The sequence below is a fragment of the Hypomesus nipponensis genome, chromosome 5, assembly GCF_054491055.1.
Source record: "Hypomesus nipponensis isolate SF chromosome 5, ASM5449105v1, whole genome shotgun sequence".
Taxonomy (NCBI): Eukaryota; Metazoa; Chordata; class Actinopteri; order Osmeriformes; family Osmeridae; genus Hypomesus; species Hypomesus nipponensis.
In genome coordinates this window covers 417,799-438,697 of record NC_140365.1, presented here as the reverse complement: position 1 = coordinate 438,697, position 20,899 = coordinate 417,799, and the positions used below count along the sequence as shown (strand labels likewise).

Here is a 20,899-nt window from a genome sequence, read left to right as displayed (position 1 = left end):
CACACACATGCATACATTCCCCAGACACACACACACACACACAGAGAGAGACACATACAGATAAACAAAGAGACAGACAGACAGACAAACTGACTGCACATGTAAACTGTAGTGTGTGTGTGTGTGTGTGTGTGTAGACTAAGTTGGAGGCTGTGAAGAAGCAGCTGGGCTGTATGGAGATGGAGGTGATGGAGGCTCGTCTGATCAGGACAGCTGAGCTCAATGGGGAGCTGGACGATGACGACGACGACTCGGGTGAGCGCTGACCTCCTGACCCCTGACCTCCAGGCCCCTGACCTACAGCCCCCCTGACCTACAGCCCCCCTGACCTCTAGCCCCCTGGCCTCCAGCCCCCTGGCCTCCAGCCCCCTCAGGGTGATTGTACTTGATGAAGACCGTTGTAGTTGAAATGCTGACTGACCTTAGCCTTACTGACTGGCCTGGACGTTTCTCAGTATGGAGTCTCCAGTTTTCTGCAGTTTGAGCTCTGGATAATTGAGGAGAACTTTCTTTTAAAACCCCTCCTTCCTTCCAGAGTCTTACAGAGCTTGCCTGGTACTACCCAGAGCTTTAAGTTTTGATGAAAGAAGTTTGTTTCAGGGAAGTTTCTAGATCTGCTGGCATCTCGTGTAGACTCCAGCAGATCCCTAACCCTAACCAGCAGATCTTCAGCATGGCTGCTGATACCAACTTCAGCCGCTCAAAGCTGGTTCCTCCATGCAGGCAGACAGTCCTGGATTAAAGGCTCTGTCATCCCAAATGTCATTGGATTCCCCCTCTCCTCTCCTCCCCTCTCCTCTCCCCCCCCCCCTCCCCCAGGTGGGGAGTGGCGTCTGAAGTACGACAGGGCGATCCGAGAGACAGAGTTCACCAAGAAGAGACTCCAGCAGGAGTCTGAGGACAAGCTGGAGACAGAGCAACAGGCCAAGAGACACCTGGAGAGAAGGGTGAGGATGGGGAGAGGAGAGGATGGGGGGTGGAGGGGGAGGGAAGAAAGGGGAGGAGGGGATATTATTGTCATCATAAACAGAATAGTTGCACAATTTATTCTCATCAGATGCACTGATAATGTAATGCATCATCTCACCTGGCACTCAGATTGGCTGATGTCGAACCTTCAGTAAACTGTGTGTGTGTGTGTGTGTGTGTCAGCTTGCAGAGCTGCAGGCGGACAGTGAGGAGCAGCAGAGGAGCATGCAGCAGCTGAAGAAGAAGTGCCAGAGGATGACTGCAGAGCTGCAGGACACTAAGCTGCACCTGGAGGAACAGCAGAGACGCAACCACGAGCTGGAGAAGAAACAGAGGAGGTACACACACACCTGGACACACGCACACACCTGGACACACGCACACACCTGGACACACGCACACACCTGGACACACGCACACACCTGGACACACACACACACCTGGACACACACACACACCTGGACACACGCACACACCTGGACACACGCACACACCTGGACACACGCACACACCTGGACACACACACACACCTGGACACACGCACACACCTGGACACACGCACACACCTGGACACACACACACACCTGGACACACGCACACACCTGGACACACGCACACACCTGGACACACACACACACCTGGACACACGCACACACCTGTACAGGTGATCATGTCAGCTGCACTGGAGAACAGGGAGGAGAGCAGAAGAGGTCTGAGGAGCAGCATTAGCAGGAGGAGATGACTCAGACTAGCACTTGAGAGGCAATGGCAGAATGGGATTCCTCCCCTGAGGCTAATTGAAGATGCTCTGTTGGAGTAATGATTTTCAGCTGTGCAAATGCTTGAGATGCCTCTTCTTGGCAGAGGAGAGGAGAATCACAGGAAGCCGACAGTTGGGGCCACTAGAATGCAGCTTAGTGTGGGGCCCCACGGTTACAAACAGCAGCGCTGTTCTCAAGATTCAGATGCAATCACGTTTTCTAAAGAACAGCCAACTGGTAACATTTAAAGCTGAGTGCAGATCAGATGATGAGGTGAAAACACAGACCTCCTGTAGTAACAGACCTCCTGTAGTGACAGACCTCCTGTAGTAACAGACCTCCTGTAGTAACAGACCTCCTGTAGTGACAGACCTCCTGTAGTAACTGACCTCCTGTAGTAACTGACCTCCTGTAGTAACAGACCTCCTGTAGTAACTGACCTCCTGTAGTAACTGACCTCCTGTAGTAACAGACCTCCTGTAGTAACAGACCTCCTGTAGTAACTGACCTCCTGTAGTGACAGACCTCCTGTAGTAACAGACCTCCTGTAGTGACAGACCTCCTGTAGTAACTGACCTCCTGTAGTAACTGACCTCCTGTAGTAACAGACCTCCTGTAGTAACTGACCTCCTGTAGTAACTGACCTCCTGTAGTAACAGACCTCCTGTAGTAACTGACCTCCTGTAGTAACTGACTTCCTGTAGTAACTGACTTCCTGTAGTAACTGACCTCCTGTAGTAACTGACCTCCTGTAGTAACTGACCTCCTGTTGTAACTGACTTCCTGTAGTAACTGACCTCCTGTAGTAACTGACCTCCTGTAGTAACTGACCTCCTGTAGTAACTGACCTCCTGTAGTAACAGACCTCCCGTAGTAACAGTCTTGATGGGAGGATGACCAGGCACCAGACTTGCCGCCAGTCCTCTCATTGTTTCTCGAATATTCCTCAAACCCTAGCCTCACAGAATGAGCGAACTGGCCTGTTCCCGACCTCTGACCCTGTGTGTGTGTGTTTGTTTGTGTGTGTGCCAGGTTTGACCTGGAGCAGAGCCAGACCCAGGAGGAGGTTCAGAGAGAGAGGACCCAGAGAGAGAAGCTGGCCAGGGAGAAGGACATGATGACCGGAGAGATGTTCAGTCTCCGACAGCAGCTGCAGGTAGGGAGCACGCACACATTCACACACGTGTCAACACTGATATACACACATTCCCTTGTGTCCAACACAGATGTCTCAGATGATGGATGACAGGGTTGTCTCAAGTGGAATCCTGTCCCTGTCACCTCTGCTCTGCCATCCTGCTGCATGGACATGGCTCTGACTATCTCTCTGCAACCTCTCTCTCTCTCTCTCTCTCTGTCTCTTTCTCTTTCTTTCTTTGTGTCTGTTTCTCTTTGTCTCCCCCCCCCCCCCCCCCGTCTATCTCTCCTCTATCTCTCCAGTCCTCCATCAGTCAAGTGGCTGAGCGGTTAGGGAATTGGGCTAGTAATCTGAAGGTTGCCAGTTCGATTCCCGGCTGTGCCTTATGACGTTGTGTCCTTCACCCTACTTGCCTCGGGGGAATGTCCCTGTACTTACTGCGAGTCTGGATAAGAGCGTCTGCTAAATGTAATGTAAATGTAATCCCCCCCCCAGGATAAGGAAGTGGATCTGAGTGCGGCCAGCCTGAAGGTGGAACATCTGGAAGCAGAGCTTCAGGACCTCTCCTCCCACGAGTCCAAGGAGGAGGCGTCACTGTCCAAGGTCCGCAAGCTGCAGCGCGAGCTGGAGGCCAAGGTCAAGGACCAGGAGGAGGAGCTGGACGAACAGGCTGGAACCATCCAAATACTGGAGCAGGTAGAACCATCCACATACTGTAGCAGATAGCACCATCCACATACTGTAGCAGATAGCACCATCCACATACTGGAGCAGATAGCACCATCCACATACTGGAGCAGATAGCACCATCCACATACTGTAGCAGATAGCACCATCCACATACTGGAGCAGATAGCACCATCCACATACTGTAGCAGATAGCACCATCCACATACTGGAGCAGATAGCACCATCCACATACTGTAGCAGATAGCACCATCCACATACTGGAGCAGATAGCACCATCCACATACTGGAGCAGATAGCACCATCCACATACTGGAACAGATAGCACCATCCACATACTGGAGCAGATAGCACCGTCCACATACTGGAGCAGATAGCACCATCCACATACTGTAGCAGGTGGGAAACATCCATGTGTGTGTGTGACAGGCCAAGCTGAGGCTGGAGATGGAGATGGAGAGGACCCGGCAGACCCACTGTAGAGAGCTGGAGAGCAAGGAGGAGGAGGTGGAGGATTTCAGACAGTCCTGCAGCAAGAAGGTAAGCTGCACCTAAGGCTGCATCGCTGCACCTGACCATGTGTCACATGACATTGGGTTCAGGATTTGGCATACTTTGGCATACCTCGTTAGATAAGCGCTGAGCTGCAGTCATTCCAGATCTCAGATCAGCCTGTCATCTCAATGTGTTCATGTCTGGAGTGTGTTGATGATATGGACTGATGCAGCTACAGCTCTCTGGCACAACTACCAGAGGAGCCATTTGGCTCGATGGATAGGGGTGTGGGTGCTTGTGTCCATCTTTCCTGATCCTACTCTGTGTGTGTGTGTGTGTGTGTGTGTGTGTGTGTGTGTGTGTGTGTGTGTGTGTGTGTGTGTGTGTGTGTGTGTGTGTGTGTGTGTGTGTGTGTGTGTGTGTGTGTGTGTGTGTGTGTGTGTGTGTGTAGCTCAAGCAGCTGGAGCAGCAGCTGGAGGAGGAATATGACGACAAACAGAAAGTTCTCAGAGAGAGGAGAGACCTGGAGGCCCGACTGCTCAGCACCCAGGACCAGGTACGCCCCAGCTGGTTCTGTCTGACTGTGTGGTGTTCCAGGTGGTTCTGTCTGACTGTGTGGTGTTCCAGGTGGTTCTGTCTGACTGTGTGGTGTTCCAGGTGGTTCTGTCTGACTGTGTCGTGTTCCAGGTGGTTCTGTCTGACTGTGTCGTGTTCCAGGTGGTTCTGTCTGACTGTGTGGTGTTCCAGGTGGTTCTGTCTGACTGTGTTGTGTTCCAGGTGGTTTTGTCTGACTGTGTCGTGTTCCAGGTGGTTCTGTCTGACTGTGTCGTGTTCCAGGTGGTTCTGTCTGACTGTGTCGTGTTCCAGGTGGTTCTGTCTGACTGTGTTGTGTTCCAGGTGGGCCAAAGGGATGTGGAGACAGAGAAGAAGCTGAGGAAGGATCTAAAGAGGACCAAGGTGCTGCTGGCCGATGCTCAGATCATGCTCGACCACCTGAAGAACAACACCCCCAGCAAGAGAGAGATCGCCCAGCTGAAGAACCAGGTACATCCTGCATCGCCTCTCATCCCTCCTCCACCCTCTGCCATCCCCTCTTATCTCTCCTCCCCCTCCTTTCCCCTCTTCTCCACCCTCCCCGCTCTGGGAAGTTTGGGAATTATCTTTGACCCTGGCCTAATAATCCTCTTTCATGACCTCTTTTCCTCTTCTCCTCCCCCTTCCCCCCTCCTCTCAGCTGGAAGAGTCAGAGTTCACCTGTGCAGCTGCGGTGAAAGCTCGCAAGGCCATGGAGCTGGAGATAGAAGACCTGCACATCCAGATGGAGGACGTGGTCAAGGTCAAGATATCTGTGAGTCTGAGGGGCGGAGAGAAGGGGAGAGATGGAGGGAGAAAACAGAGGGGAGAGGGAGATTGGGAATAAAAGGGAGTGGAGGGGAGAGATAGAGCGAGATCTTCTGGTTGTTAGTCTTCCTGACTGACCCACCCCCGTAAACCAGAGCTGTGCAGAGCTGCATTTTTTTAACTTGCTGTCTGAAAGTGTAAAGCTAAGGTAAACCCTGTAACTGAAGAAACCTAAACCACAAGGCAGTCTCATTACTGCAGAGTTCATTTAGTTAGAGTTGTGCATAGTCATTATGTCCAGCTAGCTTGTTTACTTGGCAGGGTTACTACAGTAGTCAGAATATACACCTTGTTGAGAGACATCATTCCAGATGGTGTTAGAATGACATCTTTACTGAGGGCAGCAGGAGAGCAGGAATATGAAGAATATGATTTATAAAGAGTGTGTTTATATAGTGTGTTTATACAGTGTGTTTATGCAGTGTGTGTTTATATAGTGTGTTTATACAGTGTGTGTATATATCGAATATTGTTTTTTTGTTGTTGACAATATCGAGAAAAAAAAAATAATATATCGCCCAGCCCTAACGTGCACACACACACACCTATATATATATACTCACACATACTGTGCATCTACACACACACTCACACTTACACTCACTCCCACACACCCCCTCAGGACCTGCTATACAGGTGAGGCGAACTGTCTTTCTGTGGGACGTCTAAATGAGCCAGTCAGAGTTGATGATGTTGGAGGGGCTCCTGCAGAACTGAGCAGCCTGGCAAGAAGCAGGAGAGGGCTGATAGTCCACAGACAGGACCATCATGACCATTGATGACTTTATCTGGCCTGATAAACAACCTGCGACACTCACACTGCAACACTCTCTCCTCACCCTCCCTCCCTCCCTCCCCCATCTTCCTCTCAGCTGGAGGAGCAGATGAGCAGGCTGCAGAGGGAGAAGAACGATCTCCAGTCTCGTCTGGAGGAGGACCAGGAGGACCTGAACGAGCTCATGAAGAAGCACAAGGCTGCCGTCTCCCAGGTAACGCTGTCCTCCTACTGTCTCCCAGGTAACGCTGTCCTCCTACTGTGTCCTAAGATATGCTGTCCTCCCGGCTCAGTCTGGACCAGGCCTTAATAACGTCCAACCAGCGCTGTGTCACACCTGCTGCCTCCAGTCTGCTGCCTCCAGCCCATCTCTCTACTCTCCTTTCTGTCTCTCTATCTCTCCTCTCCACTCCACTCCTCTCCTCTCCTTTCCTTTCCTCTCTCTCTACTATCTACCACACACACCTACTGACTGCTCTCTCTCTGTGTGTGGTGTGTGTACAGTCTGCCAGGGACCTGAGCCAGATCAGTGATCTGCAGGCCCAGCTGGAAGAAGCTCAGAAGGACAAGCAGGAGGTCCAGGACAAGGTACAGTCCCTCTAACACTCCCTCTCTGTCTCTGTCTCTCTCCCTCTCTGTCTCTGTATCTCTCTCTCTCTCTCTGTCCCTTTCTCTCTCTGTCATCTCTCTGTCTCTCTCTCTCTGTCTCCCTCTTTCTCTCTCTGTCCCTCTCTCTCTTGCTCTCTCTCTCTCTGTCCCTCTCGCTCTCTCTCTGTCTCCCTCTCTCTCTATCTCTCTATTTCTCTCTCCCCCTCTTCCCTCCCTCCCGTAAACAGTCCCTCCCTCCCTGGGTGGTTCTGAAGGCAGATAGCCATCTAAAGCCTGCGACCTGCCAGTGATTAGCAGCTCCCTGAGAGAGGCGTGTCAGTCTCCTTAACTACATGAAAGAGAAACTCCAAACCCTGCTCCTCTCACAAGCAGAGCTCTCATTAGGGGGACCTGGTGCATTGTGGGTAGAGTTTTTGTCAATGTATTACTTTCATCCCCTTATCAGTTATGAGCAAAGTATCAGATTGAACACGTTTGTAAAGCATTGATCTCCCCACACAAAGGCCCTGGTGATCGTTATTCACCCTGATGCTGCCCTGGCTTCCTCCTATTAGAGGCCACAGGGTTTATCAGCTCATTGGCTATTCATCTCAAATTCTCCTGGCAGGAAAGACAACAATAAACCGGGTTATCTGGCCTGCTTGTTATTCACACCGAGGAGGAGGATGGAATGTTTCCCGTCTGTTAATTGGCTCGGACACTTGTTGAGTTGAGAGCGGTGTGTTGTGCCGAGTGAGGTGTGGACCTGGTTTCCAAGCAGCCCTCTGTGTGTGTGTGTCGCTCCCCCAGCTGCAGTCTCTCCAGAGCCAGCTGGAGTTCCAGGAGCAGTCCATGGTGGAGAAGTCCCTGGTCAGCCGACAGGAGGCCAGGATCAGAGAGCTGGAGACCAAGCTGGAGTACGAGAGGACCCAGATCAAACGCCTGGAGGTCAGCAGGGAGGGAAGGAGGGATAACAAGATGGAGAGAGAGATGGAGAGATGTGGTTGTACAGTGTAGTGAGGTCACTGACCATGTCCAGTGAGGGAAGTGTGTGCACACACACACACACACACACACACAGAGGAGACACACACACACACGCACACACACACACAGAGGAAACACAAACACACACAGAGGAGACACACGCACACACACTCAGAGGAGACACAAACACACTCAGAGGAGACACACGCACACACACACACACAGAGGAGACACAAACACACACACAGAGGAGACACAAACACACTCGTGTTTGTGTGTGGTTGTCCAGAGCCTGGTGGGGCGTCTGAAGGAGAACCTGGAGAAGATGACGGAGGAGAGAGACCAACGCGTGGCAGCAGAGTGCAGGGAGAGAGACCAGAACAAGCGTCTGCAGAGGCAGAGCCGGGACATGAAGGAGGAGATGGGAGAGCTGGCCAAGAAGGAGGCAGAGGCCAGCCGCAAGAAACACGAGCTGGTGAGACTAGACCAGGGGTCAGGGACCACCAGGGGCCTCTACAGCTACCTGGGGGGGGGGGGGGGGGGGTGGATGTGTGTGTGTGTGAAACAGACATGCTGCAGTATCTCATCCTCTGACTGCCCTTCAGGAAATGGACATTGAGAGTCTGGAGGCTGCCAATCAGAGCCTGCAGGCCGACCTCAAGTTGGCTTTCAGGAGGATAGGAGACCTGCAGGCCGCTATAGAGGACGACATGGAGAGTGACAACAATGACGACCTCATCAACAAGTAGGCACCTCTCGATCTCATTCTTCCGCCCTCTCTCTCTTTGTCTCCCTCTCTCTCCTGCCTCCTATGTGAGTGACAGCAGCAGTTTGTCCTTGGAGACCAACTTGCTGCTCTGCTCTTTCAGAAGGGTTTCCAGCTTTGGGGAACAGTTGACTAAAGGTCAATGCTCGTTATTTTGCCAAGTTGTCATTCAATTAGATTTTTTTTTTTTTTTTTACTTATTATTTCCTTACTGCCTTTCTCTACACCTCCTTTCGCTCTTGCTCTCTCTGCCCCCCTCCCACCCCATCTCTCTGTCCACCCCCTCCACCCCCATCTCTCTTCCTGTCTCTTTCTCTTAGTCTCTCCAGTACCACTCTCTCCTAGTTGAGTTCCCCCTGTCCCTGATCTCCTGTCAGCTTGTGTCTGTGTTTCAGCCTGCTGCAGTGAGGCCTGTACGGCTGCTCTGCCCTGGCTCCAAGCCACAGCTCTGCACTAAAATACACACACACACACACACACACACACACACACAGGAGGATCACTACAGCAGTGTGACCAGAGCTGTTCTCCTGGAGATGAGCATGATGCTCTTGTAGCTCAGAGTAGCTCCTCAGCACACTATAGCGGGGTGTACACGGTTAAGATTAGCAATACTTAATTTATAATAAGTATCTAGTTCTTGGGGGCACCACCTCTTATTTCTTAAAGGGAAAGAGGAAACCTTATTTAACCTTATTGAATAATAGCCTTCGTAATAATCAGTCTAATCTTAAGTAGTGAATTCTATGAAAGTAGAGCAGATCAGATAACGTGAGAGATATCTCAGTATAATACACAATGATTTATTTAAGAAAATGTAATTATAAATACAGGCTGACGGGGCTCTCACGTAGCAAACAAATACAAGTTTTTACAGCAACCTACATTAAAATCTCACCACCTGGCTGTCTTCACAATAGTCATATCCTCATAAGATTTCCCTCTTTCTGTTTTTTTGTGTAAAATTGAACTATAAAATTAACAAAAATACTACTATGACGCTTTTTAGCATGGCTGCCGCCTAAAAGACTAGGCGGTCTCACAGGCGACCCGCACTCGCTCAAATTACAACAGATGCGTTCGACATGGACTGACTTCATGCAGCGCTGCAGCCGGCTGCAGGCGGCTGACTTGAAACAGTGAATTCTGGTTAGACTTTTTGTCCGACTTGAGACGGCGCCGAGGCTAGGTCACTGTGACGTCGCCATCAAAGTACCGTGAGATTGATTTGAGAACTGCCGGCTGTGTAGCCGAGCACATTTTCTCAAGAGCAACTGCACGGGTTCTAGTGACAACACAGCTATTTCATGATTGGCCAGACTCACACACGACAACTTTGACGCGTGTTTTGTAATTATTCTGACACCTTAAGTTTCGCCAATGCTCAAATCCGGACCAAACTGTTTAAACGAATAAAAAATGTATGGAAGAAAGGGTTTTACTCCGCCTCTTCACTAACGGAAAGACTACGTTACATTATAAATAGAGTAAAGTAAGCAAACAACGCTTAATCGGCCGTGTCTGAGGTCAACGCAGCAAACCACGAGAAGCCCAAATGTCTGACTTCACAGAGCCGTTTTCAACTCCTCCCCGACTGCAAGCGGCTACTCTCGCCGGTCGTTTCATGCAGCCATGTCGAACACACCTAAAGACTTTCACAACCTAAATCAAAAATCCAAGATGGCAGTTCCACTCTAAATCGCTTTATCAATAAAGTCCAATGGTTGGGATTTTTTGGGGGTGGTATTTTTCACTCATAATCCAAGCTCCAATTTGCGGGCTAGAACGTCTCTATCACATTGTATCCATGCGTCGTTGCTAACATGTGCTGACGTAGTGACATAGGCTAGCACAGAGTACCCTTTGTTGACAGAAGACACTTTTTGCCACAAAAATTCTTCTGTTCTATTATGTTTTCTTCCACTCGTCCCCAGTTTACAAGACATGGTGACAAAGTATCAGAAGAAGAATACCCTTTGAAGAGTACCCTTTATTGACAGAAGACACTTTTTGCCACAAAAACGTTGTAACCTCCTAAACTGTGCAATGGAACGTAAATAAAAATACAAGTAACTCAATCGGGACCAAGACGAAACTTTTGACATCAACATTGTCTATGTAGTCCAAATATTGACTGAGGCTTAAGGGTGGGAAAAGAAGAAGAAATATGTGAGAGAATAGAGGTTGTGCCCTTGTCGAAGGCAAAGCACACACAATGAACAAATACCAGATAAGTTATGTGTTAGTTTGGCTAGAGTAGTACAGTAGGCCTAGATTCTAATGAGAGCAAGCTACACAATGGTTGTGGAGAGCACATGTGGAGGGAGGTAGAGAGGAAGAGGTAGGCCTCTAAGTAACAATGGATAATCAATGCCAACTGATCTAACGATGGTTAGGTTAAATCATTTGTAAAATACAATCAAACGTCAACAATTGAATCACAACATGCAAATGTGTCACAAGTAAGAAATATTGCAAATCGCAGTTACTTTTGTTGATCTGTAGAAAGGATTCAATGGTTCGTTATGTCCAATGAATAGAAAGCGGAATCCTTGTCAAAGTTCCGGGCGCTCAGTGAATGTGCAGGTTAAGAGGAAAGTCAGAAATGATGTGTTCACTTCAGTTATCCTACGAACAAACGGGGGTGATTGTACGTTGGGGGTTTTATACTCCCCAAGGAAAGAGGGGTATCCTTGTAAAGGTGAATTCCTGATTGGTCAGTTACTCCCCACCTGGGCGTCATCCTGAGATCTGCCGCGAGGTGTGAAGTGGCTGCTAACTTTGAAATCTGTTATTTCTAAAGTCCTTCGAATGCTTAAACTTCAGAATATAACAATACAACATTCATAAATGGTTCTCTTAGTTAGTATGACACAATTATTTTGATATCAAGATTGACTGACTTAACTATACTTGAAGGGAAGTTATAATCAAACATGAAGTAAACAACGTTCTAAGTAAATGAGAAAAGTTCACATCATAACACATCGACTACTGTCATTGAAATATTGTCCATGAGCCATGTAGTCCTTGAGAATGTTTGTAAATGCACATAAGAAGGTTCTTCCACATGAATCCTTGTCTGATACTGAGGCCATGTGGCCTCTGTTCCTGACCCCATGCTGGGCCAGGAGCGTTGAAGCTCCTGCTCTGGGAGATAAGGACCAAAGGGGGAAAACCCTTTCCTTGTCGGGAGTAGGAGATGGATGGTACCGTGCTTTGTCTGTTGACTCTCTGGTACAACACTACACCCTCCTCCACCCTCCTCCTCCCTCCTCCTCCCTCCTCCTCCCTCCTCCTCCCTTCTCCTCCTCTATAGTCTGTTTGGTGTTTCTCACATCATTTTTTTCTCTTATTCTTCTGTTCTATTATGTTTTCTTCCACTCGTCCCCAGTTTACAAGACATGGTGACAAAGTATCAGAAGAAGAAGAACAAAACGTGAGAGGACAAAAGCCTCCTTTCTTCTCCTCCTGTTGTCTCTTCATCCTGCCCTGAGCGAGGGAATGATGCGGTGTTCAGCAGACCTGTCTGCCTGTACACCTGTCTGCCTGTACACCTGTCTGCCTGTACACCTGTCTGCCTGTACACCTGTCTGCCTGTACACCTGTCTGCCTGAACACCTGTCTGCCTGTACACCTGTCTGCCTGTACACCTGTCTGCCTGAACACCTGTCTGCCTGTACACCTGTCTGCCTGTACACCTGTCTGCCTGAACACCTGTCTGCCTGTACACCTGTCTGCCTGTACACCTGTCTGCCTGAACACCTGTCTGCCTGTACACCTGTCTGCCTGAAAACTGAAACAGTTTGTAGAGCAGCCCAGAGCAGCTGAGTGAGCGCTGGTTTTTAAGCACGTCTGAGTGTTAAACTGACGCTTCCTGATGGGGCTGAGAGACACTGCATCGTCCTCTCTGGTGGAGACATCATCTTGATTAGACTCATTCCAACCGTGAGCATGTTTCCTGTCAGGTGACACGCCACTAACGCATGACGCTGTTGACACGGTAACAGACCCCATTGTTTGATTGTTCCCATCGTCACGTGTGTGTGCCTGAATCTCACCTGTCTCCTATCTTGACGCCTGCCTGTGCTGCTTCTGGAAGTCAGAGTGTTTCAGTGGGTTTGGATTTGACATACAGCTTGAGTCTAAATCAGCAGTTTTTTGAGAGTGTGTTATTGAAGCTATCAGCTGGAAGAAGATCCAGGATCCTCTCTCTCTCTCTCTCTCTCTCTCTCTCTCTCTCTCTCTCTCTCTCTCTCTCTCTCTCTCTCTCTCTCTCTTTCTCTCTTTTTCTGTCTCTCTCCCTCTTTCTCTCTGTTTCTCTTTCTCCTTCTTTCTCTCAGTCTCTCTCTCCCTCTTTCTCTCTGTCTCTCTGTCTCTCTCTCCCTCTTTCTCTGTCTCTGTCTCTCTGTCTCTCTGTCTCTGTCTCTGTCTCTCTGTCTCTCTCTCTCTGTCTCTCTCTGTGTGTGTGTGTGTGCAGTCTATCTCACGCTGGCTCCCACTTTGTGATGCCGGAGAGGAAGAAGTGAATCACCATGGTTACTTAGGAGCAAATTAGTTCTCTCTTTGATCTTGATGTAATAGCAAGGAGATAAACAATAATGAAAGAATTGATTTCTCGCTGAATTGTGAAGTGAATGTTCTGCATTCCCCCCCCTCCCCCTCTTTGATCTTTATTTGTAGCAATTGGACCAATTTTCAAGTGACACAGTCAGGAGGTTTTCTCTAAAGGGAGGAGGAAAGGAAATGTTGATGGTGGGTTGGGGGTGAGGGTGGGTTGGGGGGAGGTGGGGGGTTAGGGGAGGTTGGGGTGGGGGTTGAGGGGAGGGTGGGGTGGGGGGAGGTGGGGAAACAGAAACAGCAGGACTTTGGTTTATGTTTCAGTTTTCTGAGCAACACTCTGCTACCCAAACATGTTTGGTCTGCATGACGTCTGAAAGGTTCCTGTCATCGAGCTGTGTTCACAGACACATAGAGAGTCAGTGAGAGCTGTGTTCTGACACAGAGAGTCAGTGGGAGCTGTGTTCAGACACACAGAGTCAGTGAGAGCTGTGTTCAGACACACAGAGTCAGTGAGAGCTGTGTTCAGACACACAGAGTCAGGAAGAGCTGTGTTCTGACACACAGTCAGGAAGAGTTTCAAAAACACTCAACATACCAGCCAGTCTGTGGGAGCTTGGTGGGGCGCTCAGGTCTGTGTAGTGGAGATGCAGGGCTGCTGGAGGGTGTTTGTAGGAGCGCTTAGTGTTCCTCTCCCGGAGCCTGGACACTGTTTGGCCTCTGGTGAGGACAGGACACGCGTGCTGTAGGACAGCGTTTTGATAAACAAATCAGGATTTGTTTTCGTTTTTTTGAAAAGGTTTTGAAACATTTTTGCAACATTGATGAAGACTCTACTATATTGTAGGTCCGGTGGCTGTAGGAAGGGTTTGAAGTGCAGGGCTAGTGAAGGCAGGGGGTTTGGTAAACACAGAACAGGTGTTAAGACTCCCTGTTTGGGCTGGTGTGCTCTGCGGTCTGTGTGGCTGCCCCAGGAAGAACAGTCACACTGTTCACAACACCATCCTGTCTGTCGCCCTGCATCGTGTGGATGTCCTGTTTAACACCGTCCTGTCTGTCGCCCTGCATCGTGTGGATGTCCTGTTTAACACCGTCCTGTCTGTGTCGCCCTGCATTGTGTGGATGTCCTGTTTAACACCGTCCTGTCTGTCGCCCTGCATCGTGTGGATGTCCTGTTTAACACCGTCCTGTCTGTCGCCCTGCATTGTGTGGATGTCCTGTTTAACACCGTCCTGTCTGTGTCGCCCTGCATTGTGTGGATGTCCTGTTTAACACCGTCCTGTCTGTCGCCCTGTATCGTGTGGAAGTCCTGTTTAAACTGGGATCTTGTTTCCACGCCCGGATGTCTAGCAGCTTCAGAGACACTGGGCTTCTCAGCTGTGTGTCCAGCCTGTCCTGACTCATCACACCTATCTCCTCCCTCCCCCCAGCGGAGACGACTCAGAGACCGACTCGGAGGTGGAGGACCGCGTGGATGGGGTGAAGTCCTGGCTGTCCAGGAACAAGGGCTCCTCTAAGACCCTGTCTGACGACAGCAGCCCCAAGACTTCCAGGTCAGTGCCCTGCTCCTGTCACCAGGCCCTCGGCTTGGCTGGTTATCTACTGTAGTTAGAACACTGTTTCCTCTTGTAAGACAAAGCTTCAGTGAGAGAACCCAGGAAGAACAGAAGCTGATCAGGTTAATGGAGAATGTTAACAGTGAGATCTATGAGCTGAAACATTCTTTATTCAGCACCTCACGGCTTCCGCTGAATTCATTTTGCCTCTTGATTTTGCAAGCATTGTCTCTGACAATGTAATTATCGGATCATGGTTTTCTCTCTCAAGTTCAGGACTCCTTACCTTCCTCTCCCTCGCTCTGTTACTCTGTTTTGTTTCATGTTGACTGATTCCTGCGTCTGTGACCTCATGACCCCTCAGAAACGCTGCCAGCACTGACGTGAAGGAGGGGAGGGAGGGGAAGGAGGGGAACAGGGACAGTAAGGAGGGAGAGCAGAGCAGGGCAGTGTCAGTGGTGAGCTCCCTCAGCTACAGGAAGCGCTCCATGAAGGACTCCATCGGGGGCGCAGGAGACGAGAGCTCCCTCTTCAGCACGCTGAAGGAACAGTCGGACGCCCCCGACCTGTCATCGCTCCGCAGGGCCAAGGCCCGGGGCGAGGATGCTGCTGATGAGTGCAGGAGGGCGGGCGAGGACGCAGACGACCGTGGCTCTGTCATCTCCCAGGCGTACTCCGAGGCCACCAGCCACGCCAGGAAGGGTCTGGAGCGCCGCTGGGCCCCTCGCAGCCCCGACATGGACAGAGACTCCACCCTGTCCTCGCTGGCGCCCAGCCGGGCGTCCCTGCGGAAGGCACAGGACACCGAGGAGGACGGCAGGTCGACCATCAGCAGCGTGAGCCGCTCCAGCCCGCGGGCCCTGCGCCGCAGCGACTCGTACGGGCCATCTGTCAGCCCCGGCGGGGCCTGGCGCTCTGGGGCGCGGAGCCCGGGAAGCGTGTCTCTGGCCCGGAGCAGCCGGCTCAGCGAGTTCGGCCTGCGGGACGACGACGACAGCGCCAGTGTGGCGTTCAGCGAGGGCATGGCCTCCAGCTCCCTGAGACGCAGCCTCTCCTCGCCCGCACAGCCACGCCCATCCGACTCCGACCCCCCCGACCCGGCCGAGGTCAAGTCCGTCACGCACCGCAACTACCTGGACCCCGATCTGGAGGCGGCCATCAACGAGGTACTCAGCTTCAAACCCATCAAGTTCAAACGCAGCAAGCTGGAGGACTCCGAGGAGGAGGAGGAGGAGGAGGGGGGAGGGAGGAGGAAGAGCAGGAGGAGAGGAGGAGCGTGCGGGGGGAGCAGGGGGGGGACCTGGGTCCTGGGCGCAGTGCGTCCAGCCTGTGGCGCTCTAGCTCAGCGGCAGAGCGCCCCGAGTCCTCCAGCAGCTCGCGCTCACGCAAGAAGAAGAAGAAGAAGAGCTCCGAGTCGTCGTCATCGGACGGCCGGCGTAGCCACGGCAACCGGAGGAGCAGCTCCAGGAAGAACAAGAAATCCAGGAAGGGATCAAAGAAGAAGGAGAGCCAATCCGATTCCTCCTCTTCCTCTTCCTCCTCCTCCTCCTCCTCCTCCTCCTCGGGTTCAACCATCTCCTACCGAAGCTCCAACAGTGTAAAGAGAGGCCCTGCCGCCCCGCGCCCCTCACAGGAGGAGGAGGAGGGAGCCCCCGGGAGAGAAGGCAAGAAGAAACCCAAGAAGGTGGACAGTGTGGTGATGAAGTACCTGTACAAGCCTGACAGCGACTAGAGGATCCAAGCTACAGTAGGTGGAGAGGCAGCCGGCTGTGTGTCTGACCAGCACAGCCTGGGAATGATCCACTATGTTAACATGCTAACCCTGTCTGATGGGCTTTTTGAACTGGTTGGTTTTCATTACACTATGGTGTCCCAATCTGTGTGAAAAGCAGGGTTTAATTGCTGCTTTCTTGAGTAATGATGACTCATGATTAAACATGCTCCGTGTGTCAAGGTTGCCAGTTGCTGAGCATTACAAGCAGCAACAGTCATGTGTGTGCATGTTAACAAGCAGCAAGTCGTGTGTCTGCATGTTAATTGAGATTTGGCCCTTATCCATTTTGACTCCAACACAGCCCCCGCTACACTAGCATCGATCACTAAGGGACGATTTTGACATCTTCCCTGAGTGGAGCACATGACTGAAGATGAAAGGGAATATGCCTCCTGATTGCCACAAATGCCCACTCTCGTTGATGGATACTGGCCAGATATTAACATAATGTCTTTTATCTTATATGAAGCTGTCAAACAGTACCTGTGATCTTTGGCAGCCCAGTATTAACAAGAGCGGTGGGGGGGGGGGGGGGCTGGGCTGTGGGCTGATAGGCTGATAGGCTGTGACCCTGGAGGAGGGCTGACCCTGGAGGAGGGCTGACCCTGGAGGAGGGCTGACCCTGGAGGAGGGCTGACCCTGGAGGAGGGGTGATGTGTGGCCAGCAGGCTGGTCAGCGTGCTGCCCCGGGCAGGGGTGAACACAGATTCCTCTCCTGTCCTACATACTAACACTGTGTTTCTCTCCCCTGGTCCCCAGCCCGCCACTCTACCGCAGACACTTGAGCGTGGCCAAGCCAGAGGAGAAGGAGGAGAGGGAGGAGAAGGAGGAGGGGGAGGAGGAGGAGGAGAGGGAGGAGAAGGAGGAGGGGGAGGAGGAGAAGGAGGGACAGTTCCTGAAGGAGAGTGACAGCGACGGGAGGCTGGCAGAGACTTCTGCATAACCCAGGGTTACGCACCCCCCTCTATCACACACCACACACACACACGCGCCATTCTATCTACTGCCTATCTGGCCTCCATGCAATGTAGTGCAGCTGATCCGTAGAAATCACAGTATATTTGAGAGTGTTACAGGATGGCAAGTCCATCGATTTAATGAAATTCCATCTTAGTATCTCTCGCTCCCGCTTCTCTGCAGCCTGTACTGCTCCTGAAGCACCCTGAGTAGAGGACTAGCTGTTTGTAAGAGTTATCAGCAGAGCTAAACTTCTCATCGCTGGAGTATTTAAGAAAACTGCTTTTCACAACTTCAGCTCCTGTGATCTCTGGAGGTTTTATTAGTAATATGTCCTGGGTGGCTGCCTGAAGCATCTTCCATAACTGGAGTTCATTAAGCAGCAGTTGACCCTGACCTGTCTCACTAAGATGTGTACTCCTCCCTGCTCTCCACTCCTGCTTCCAACCATCAGCATGGCATACCTGCCTCTACTGCAGGAACCATCAGCCTGGCATACCTGCCTCTACTGCAGGAACCATCAGCCTGGCATCAGCAACCGGAATATTCAACTATATTTATCTAGATTTTTGAGTCCTTTATGTACCATTTAATTTTTGAAAGAGGTGTGAAGAGAGTGAGGCTGTAAATGTCACACGCCAGTATCGCACCCTCCGCTAAATAACCTGCATTTAGTTCAGAGTGAAGTGGCTTTTGTGTCTTTAAGGGCTTAGACTTTCTTTAGTCCTCGCGTTGTTTCTTGATCTTCAAAGGGAATACATTTACTCTGTGTGATCAGCTTTCCAGGGATATTTCTCTTTTCGTTTTTATGTTGTGTATCAAGATGCTCATGCACTGGATAAGATTGTTCTTGTTTACATGAGTATCTTAGCCCCTTGTGGAAAAAGCACGTAACAGAACAAGCAACATGACATCCTCTGAGATACTCAGAGGAGCATCTCCTGTATGATCGGTTTGTTCTTCCTGAAGAACAGTGATATCCTTCACGTATTGTGACCTTATGAATAATGAGTGATAAATGTGCAATGTGTGCGTGGAGGAGTCGCACGTGTCTTCAGTCTGGAGGAGTCAGACGTGTGTGGTTGTCTGCATATCTTCACACAAGGAGCCACATGCAAACCATCTCCCGTTTGTGCTACTCTGTCTATGCATTAGATATGAATAATAACATGACATTCAGGACCCTTTGATGTCAGCGCTTCTGAGTTTGTCTGGGAGCATATAAAGAGGGGTTTTGACTTGACACATTAATATATAATATTGTTTGAAATGTTTATATGATTCATTATAACTTTTAGAAAGGTTTGATTGTTCAACAAGTGAACCCTTGTCCTAGGAAACGATTTTTGCATTAGTTTTAATGTCAATAAATCCAACTGTTTGTTTACAGTAACACACTGTCGTATCTTGTGATTTGTATGAAGATATTGTAAATGTGTGGTGGAGGCGGTTGTGTGATGTGAGTGAAGAGAGATGCCGGCCAGTGAGATCAGGGTTGTCGTCTCAGCCGAGTGTTCGTTGATGTGATTGGGTTCCGTCTCCTCGCTTTATCACATGACCCACCCTTTATCACATGACCCACCCTTCCCTGGAGAAGACAGAGACACAAACCATTTATGGAGATGATTAATTACAGCAAATGAATCTGTGAACATTGCGTATAGATCTATACCAACATTGTGTAACTGTGTTATAGCTAACAATACCACTCTGTAGGCAAAGAAAGGAACCTCTGACATCGACCTCAGATTATTTTCTCTGCTGGGCATCTCCTGTGGTCTTAGTTCAACACACTGATGATTAGAGGAACTTTCTGTTGACGCCTGTCTTCTGTCTTCTCTTAAGCCCAGGATGGTCAGTATCCTCTATTTATCCCACAAATCTGCAATCCTCGTTCCCAATCACAACCCTCTCTGTGCAGGCCCTGTTGGCGAGGAGCTTTAGCAGTAATCTGACGAGCACCAGTTCCTCTGGGGGGCTGCGTGTTTCTCCTTAAAGGCTTTCAGCTGAGTGACAGATTAAATTCTCCTCCTGATTTCCCTTCTTCTGGCTTTAATGTCGTTTCACAAGCCAGTGGAGCAGGGAAGCAGACAGGGTTACTAGTCTCACTAAGCCAAACGTCCTCCCAGGCTGCCTTGCTGGCAGCACTGTGCTGGAGTCTGCACCGCAGAGTGAACCGTTATCACACTGCCCCCACACTACCCCCACACTGCCCCCCACACTACCCCCACACTGCCCCCACACTACCCCCACACTGCCCCCACACTACCCCCACACTACCCCCATGCTGCCCCCATGCTGCCCCCACACTACCCCCACACTGCCCCCACACTACCCCCACACTACCCCCATGCTGCCCCCAGACTACCCCCACACTACCCCCACACTGCCCCCACGCTGCCCCACACTGCCCCCACGCTGCCCCCACACTACCCCCACACTACCCCCACACTGCCCCCACGCTGCCCCACACTACCCCCACACTGCCCCCACGCTGCCCCACACTACCCCCACACTGCCCCCACACTGCCCCCACACTACCCCCACACTGCCCCCACACTACCCCCACACTACCCCCACACTGCCCCCACACTACCCCCATGCTGCCCCCACACTACCCCCACACTACCCCCACACTGCCCCCACACGACCCCCACACTACCCCCACACTGCCCCCACACTACCCCCATGCTGCCCCCACACTGCCCCCACACTGCCCCCACACTGCCCCCACACTACCCCCACACTGCCCCCACACTGCCCCCACACTACCCCCACACTGCCCCCACACTACCCCCACACTGCCCCCACACTACCCCCACACTGCCCCCACACTACCCCCACACTACCCCCATGCTGCCCCCATGCTGCCCCCACACTACCCCCATGCTGCCCCCACACTACCCCCATGCTGCCCCCACACTACCCCCATGCTGCCCCCACACTGCCCCCACACTACCCCCACACTGCCCCCACGCTGCCCCACACTACCCCCACACTGCCCCCACACTGCCCCCACACTACCCCCATGCTGCCCCCACACTGCCCCCACACTGCCCCCACACTACCCCCACACTGCCCCCACACTGCCCCCACACTACCCCCACACTGCCCCCACACTGCCCCCACGCTGCCCCCACACTACCCCCATGCTGCCCCCACACTACCCCCATGCTGCCCCCACACTACCCCCATGCTGCCCCCACACTGCCCCCACACTACCCCCATGCTGCCCCAACACTACCCCCATGCTGCCCCCATGCTGCCCCCATGCTGCCCCCACACTACCCCCATGCTGCCCCCACACTGCCCCCACACTACCCCCACACTACCCCCACACTACCCCCACACTGCCCCCACACTACCCCCACACTACCCCCACACTACCCCCACACTACCCCCATGCTGCCCCCACACTACTCCCATGCTGCCCCCATGCTGCCCCCACACTGCCCCCATGCTGCCCCCACACTACTCCCATGCTG

At 51.6% G+C, this 20,899-nt stretch overlaps 1 protein-coding gene across 1 annotated transcript in view; it reads left to right on the top strand.

The window, feature by feature from the left end:
* The window catches only part of LOC146287608 (unconventional myosin-XVIIIa-like), a 57,263-nt gene extending 39,913 nt beyond the window's left edge, over positions 1–17,350 (top strand). The window contains 19 exon segments of the mRNA XM_084697567.1: positions 138–255; positions 820–947; positions 1,153–1,307; positions 2,763–2,886; positions 3,364–3,564; positions 3,985–4,095; positions 4,502–4,606; positions 4,948–5,094; positions 5,285–5,398; positions 6,324–6,440; positions 6,731–6,814; positions 7,625–7,762; positions 8,091–8,276; positions 8,407–8,546; positions 11,962–12,006; positions 14,558–14,680; positions 15,048–15,924; positions 15,927–16,430; positions 17,217–17,350. Of these exon segments, the coding sequence (XP_084553693.1) occupies positions 138–255; positions 820–947; positions 1,153–1,307; positions 2,763–2,886; positions 3,364–3,564; positions 3,985–4,095; positions 4,502–4,606; positions 4,948–5,094; positions 5,285–5,398; positions 6,324–6,440; positions 6,731–6,814; positions 7,625–7,762; positions 8,091–8,276; positions 8,407–8,546; positions 11,962–12,006; positions 14,558–14,680; positions 15,048–15,924; positions 15,927–16,415 (3,402 nt within the window). The 3' untranslated portion in view covers positions 16,416–16,430; positions 17,217–17,350.
* Positions 17,351–20,899: the final 3,549 nt, after the last annotated feature.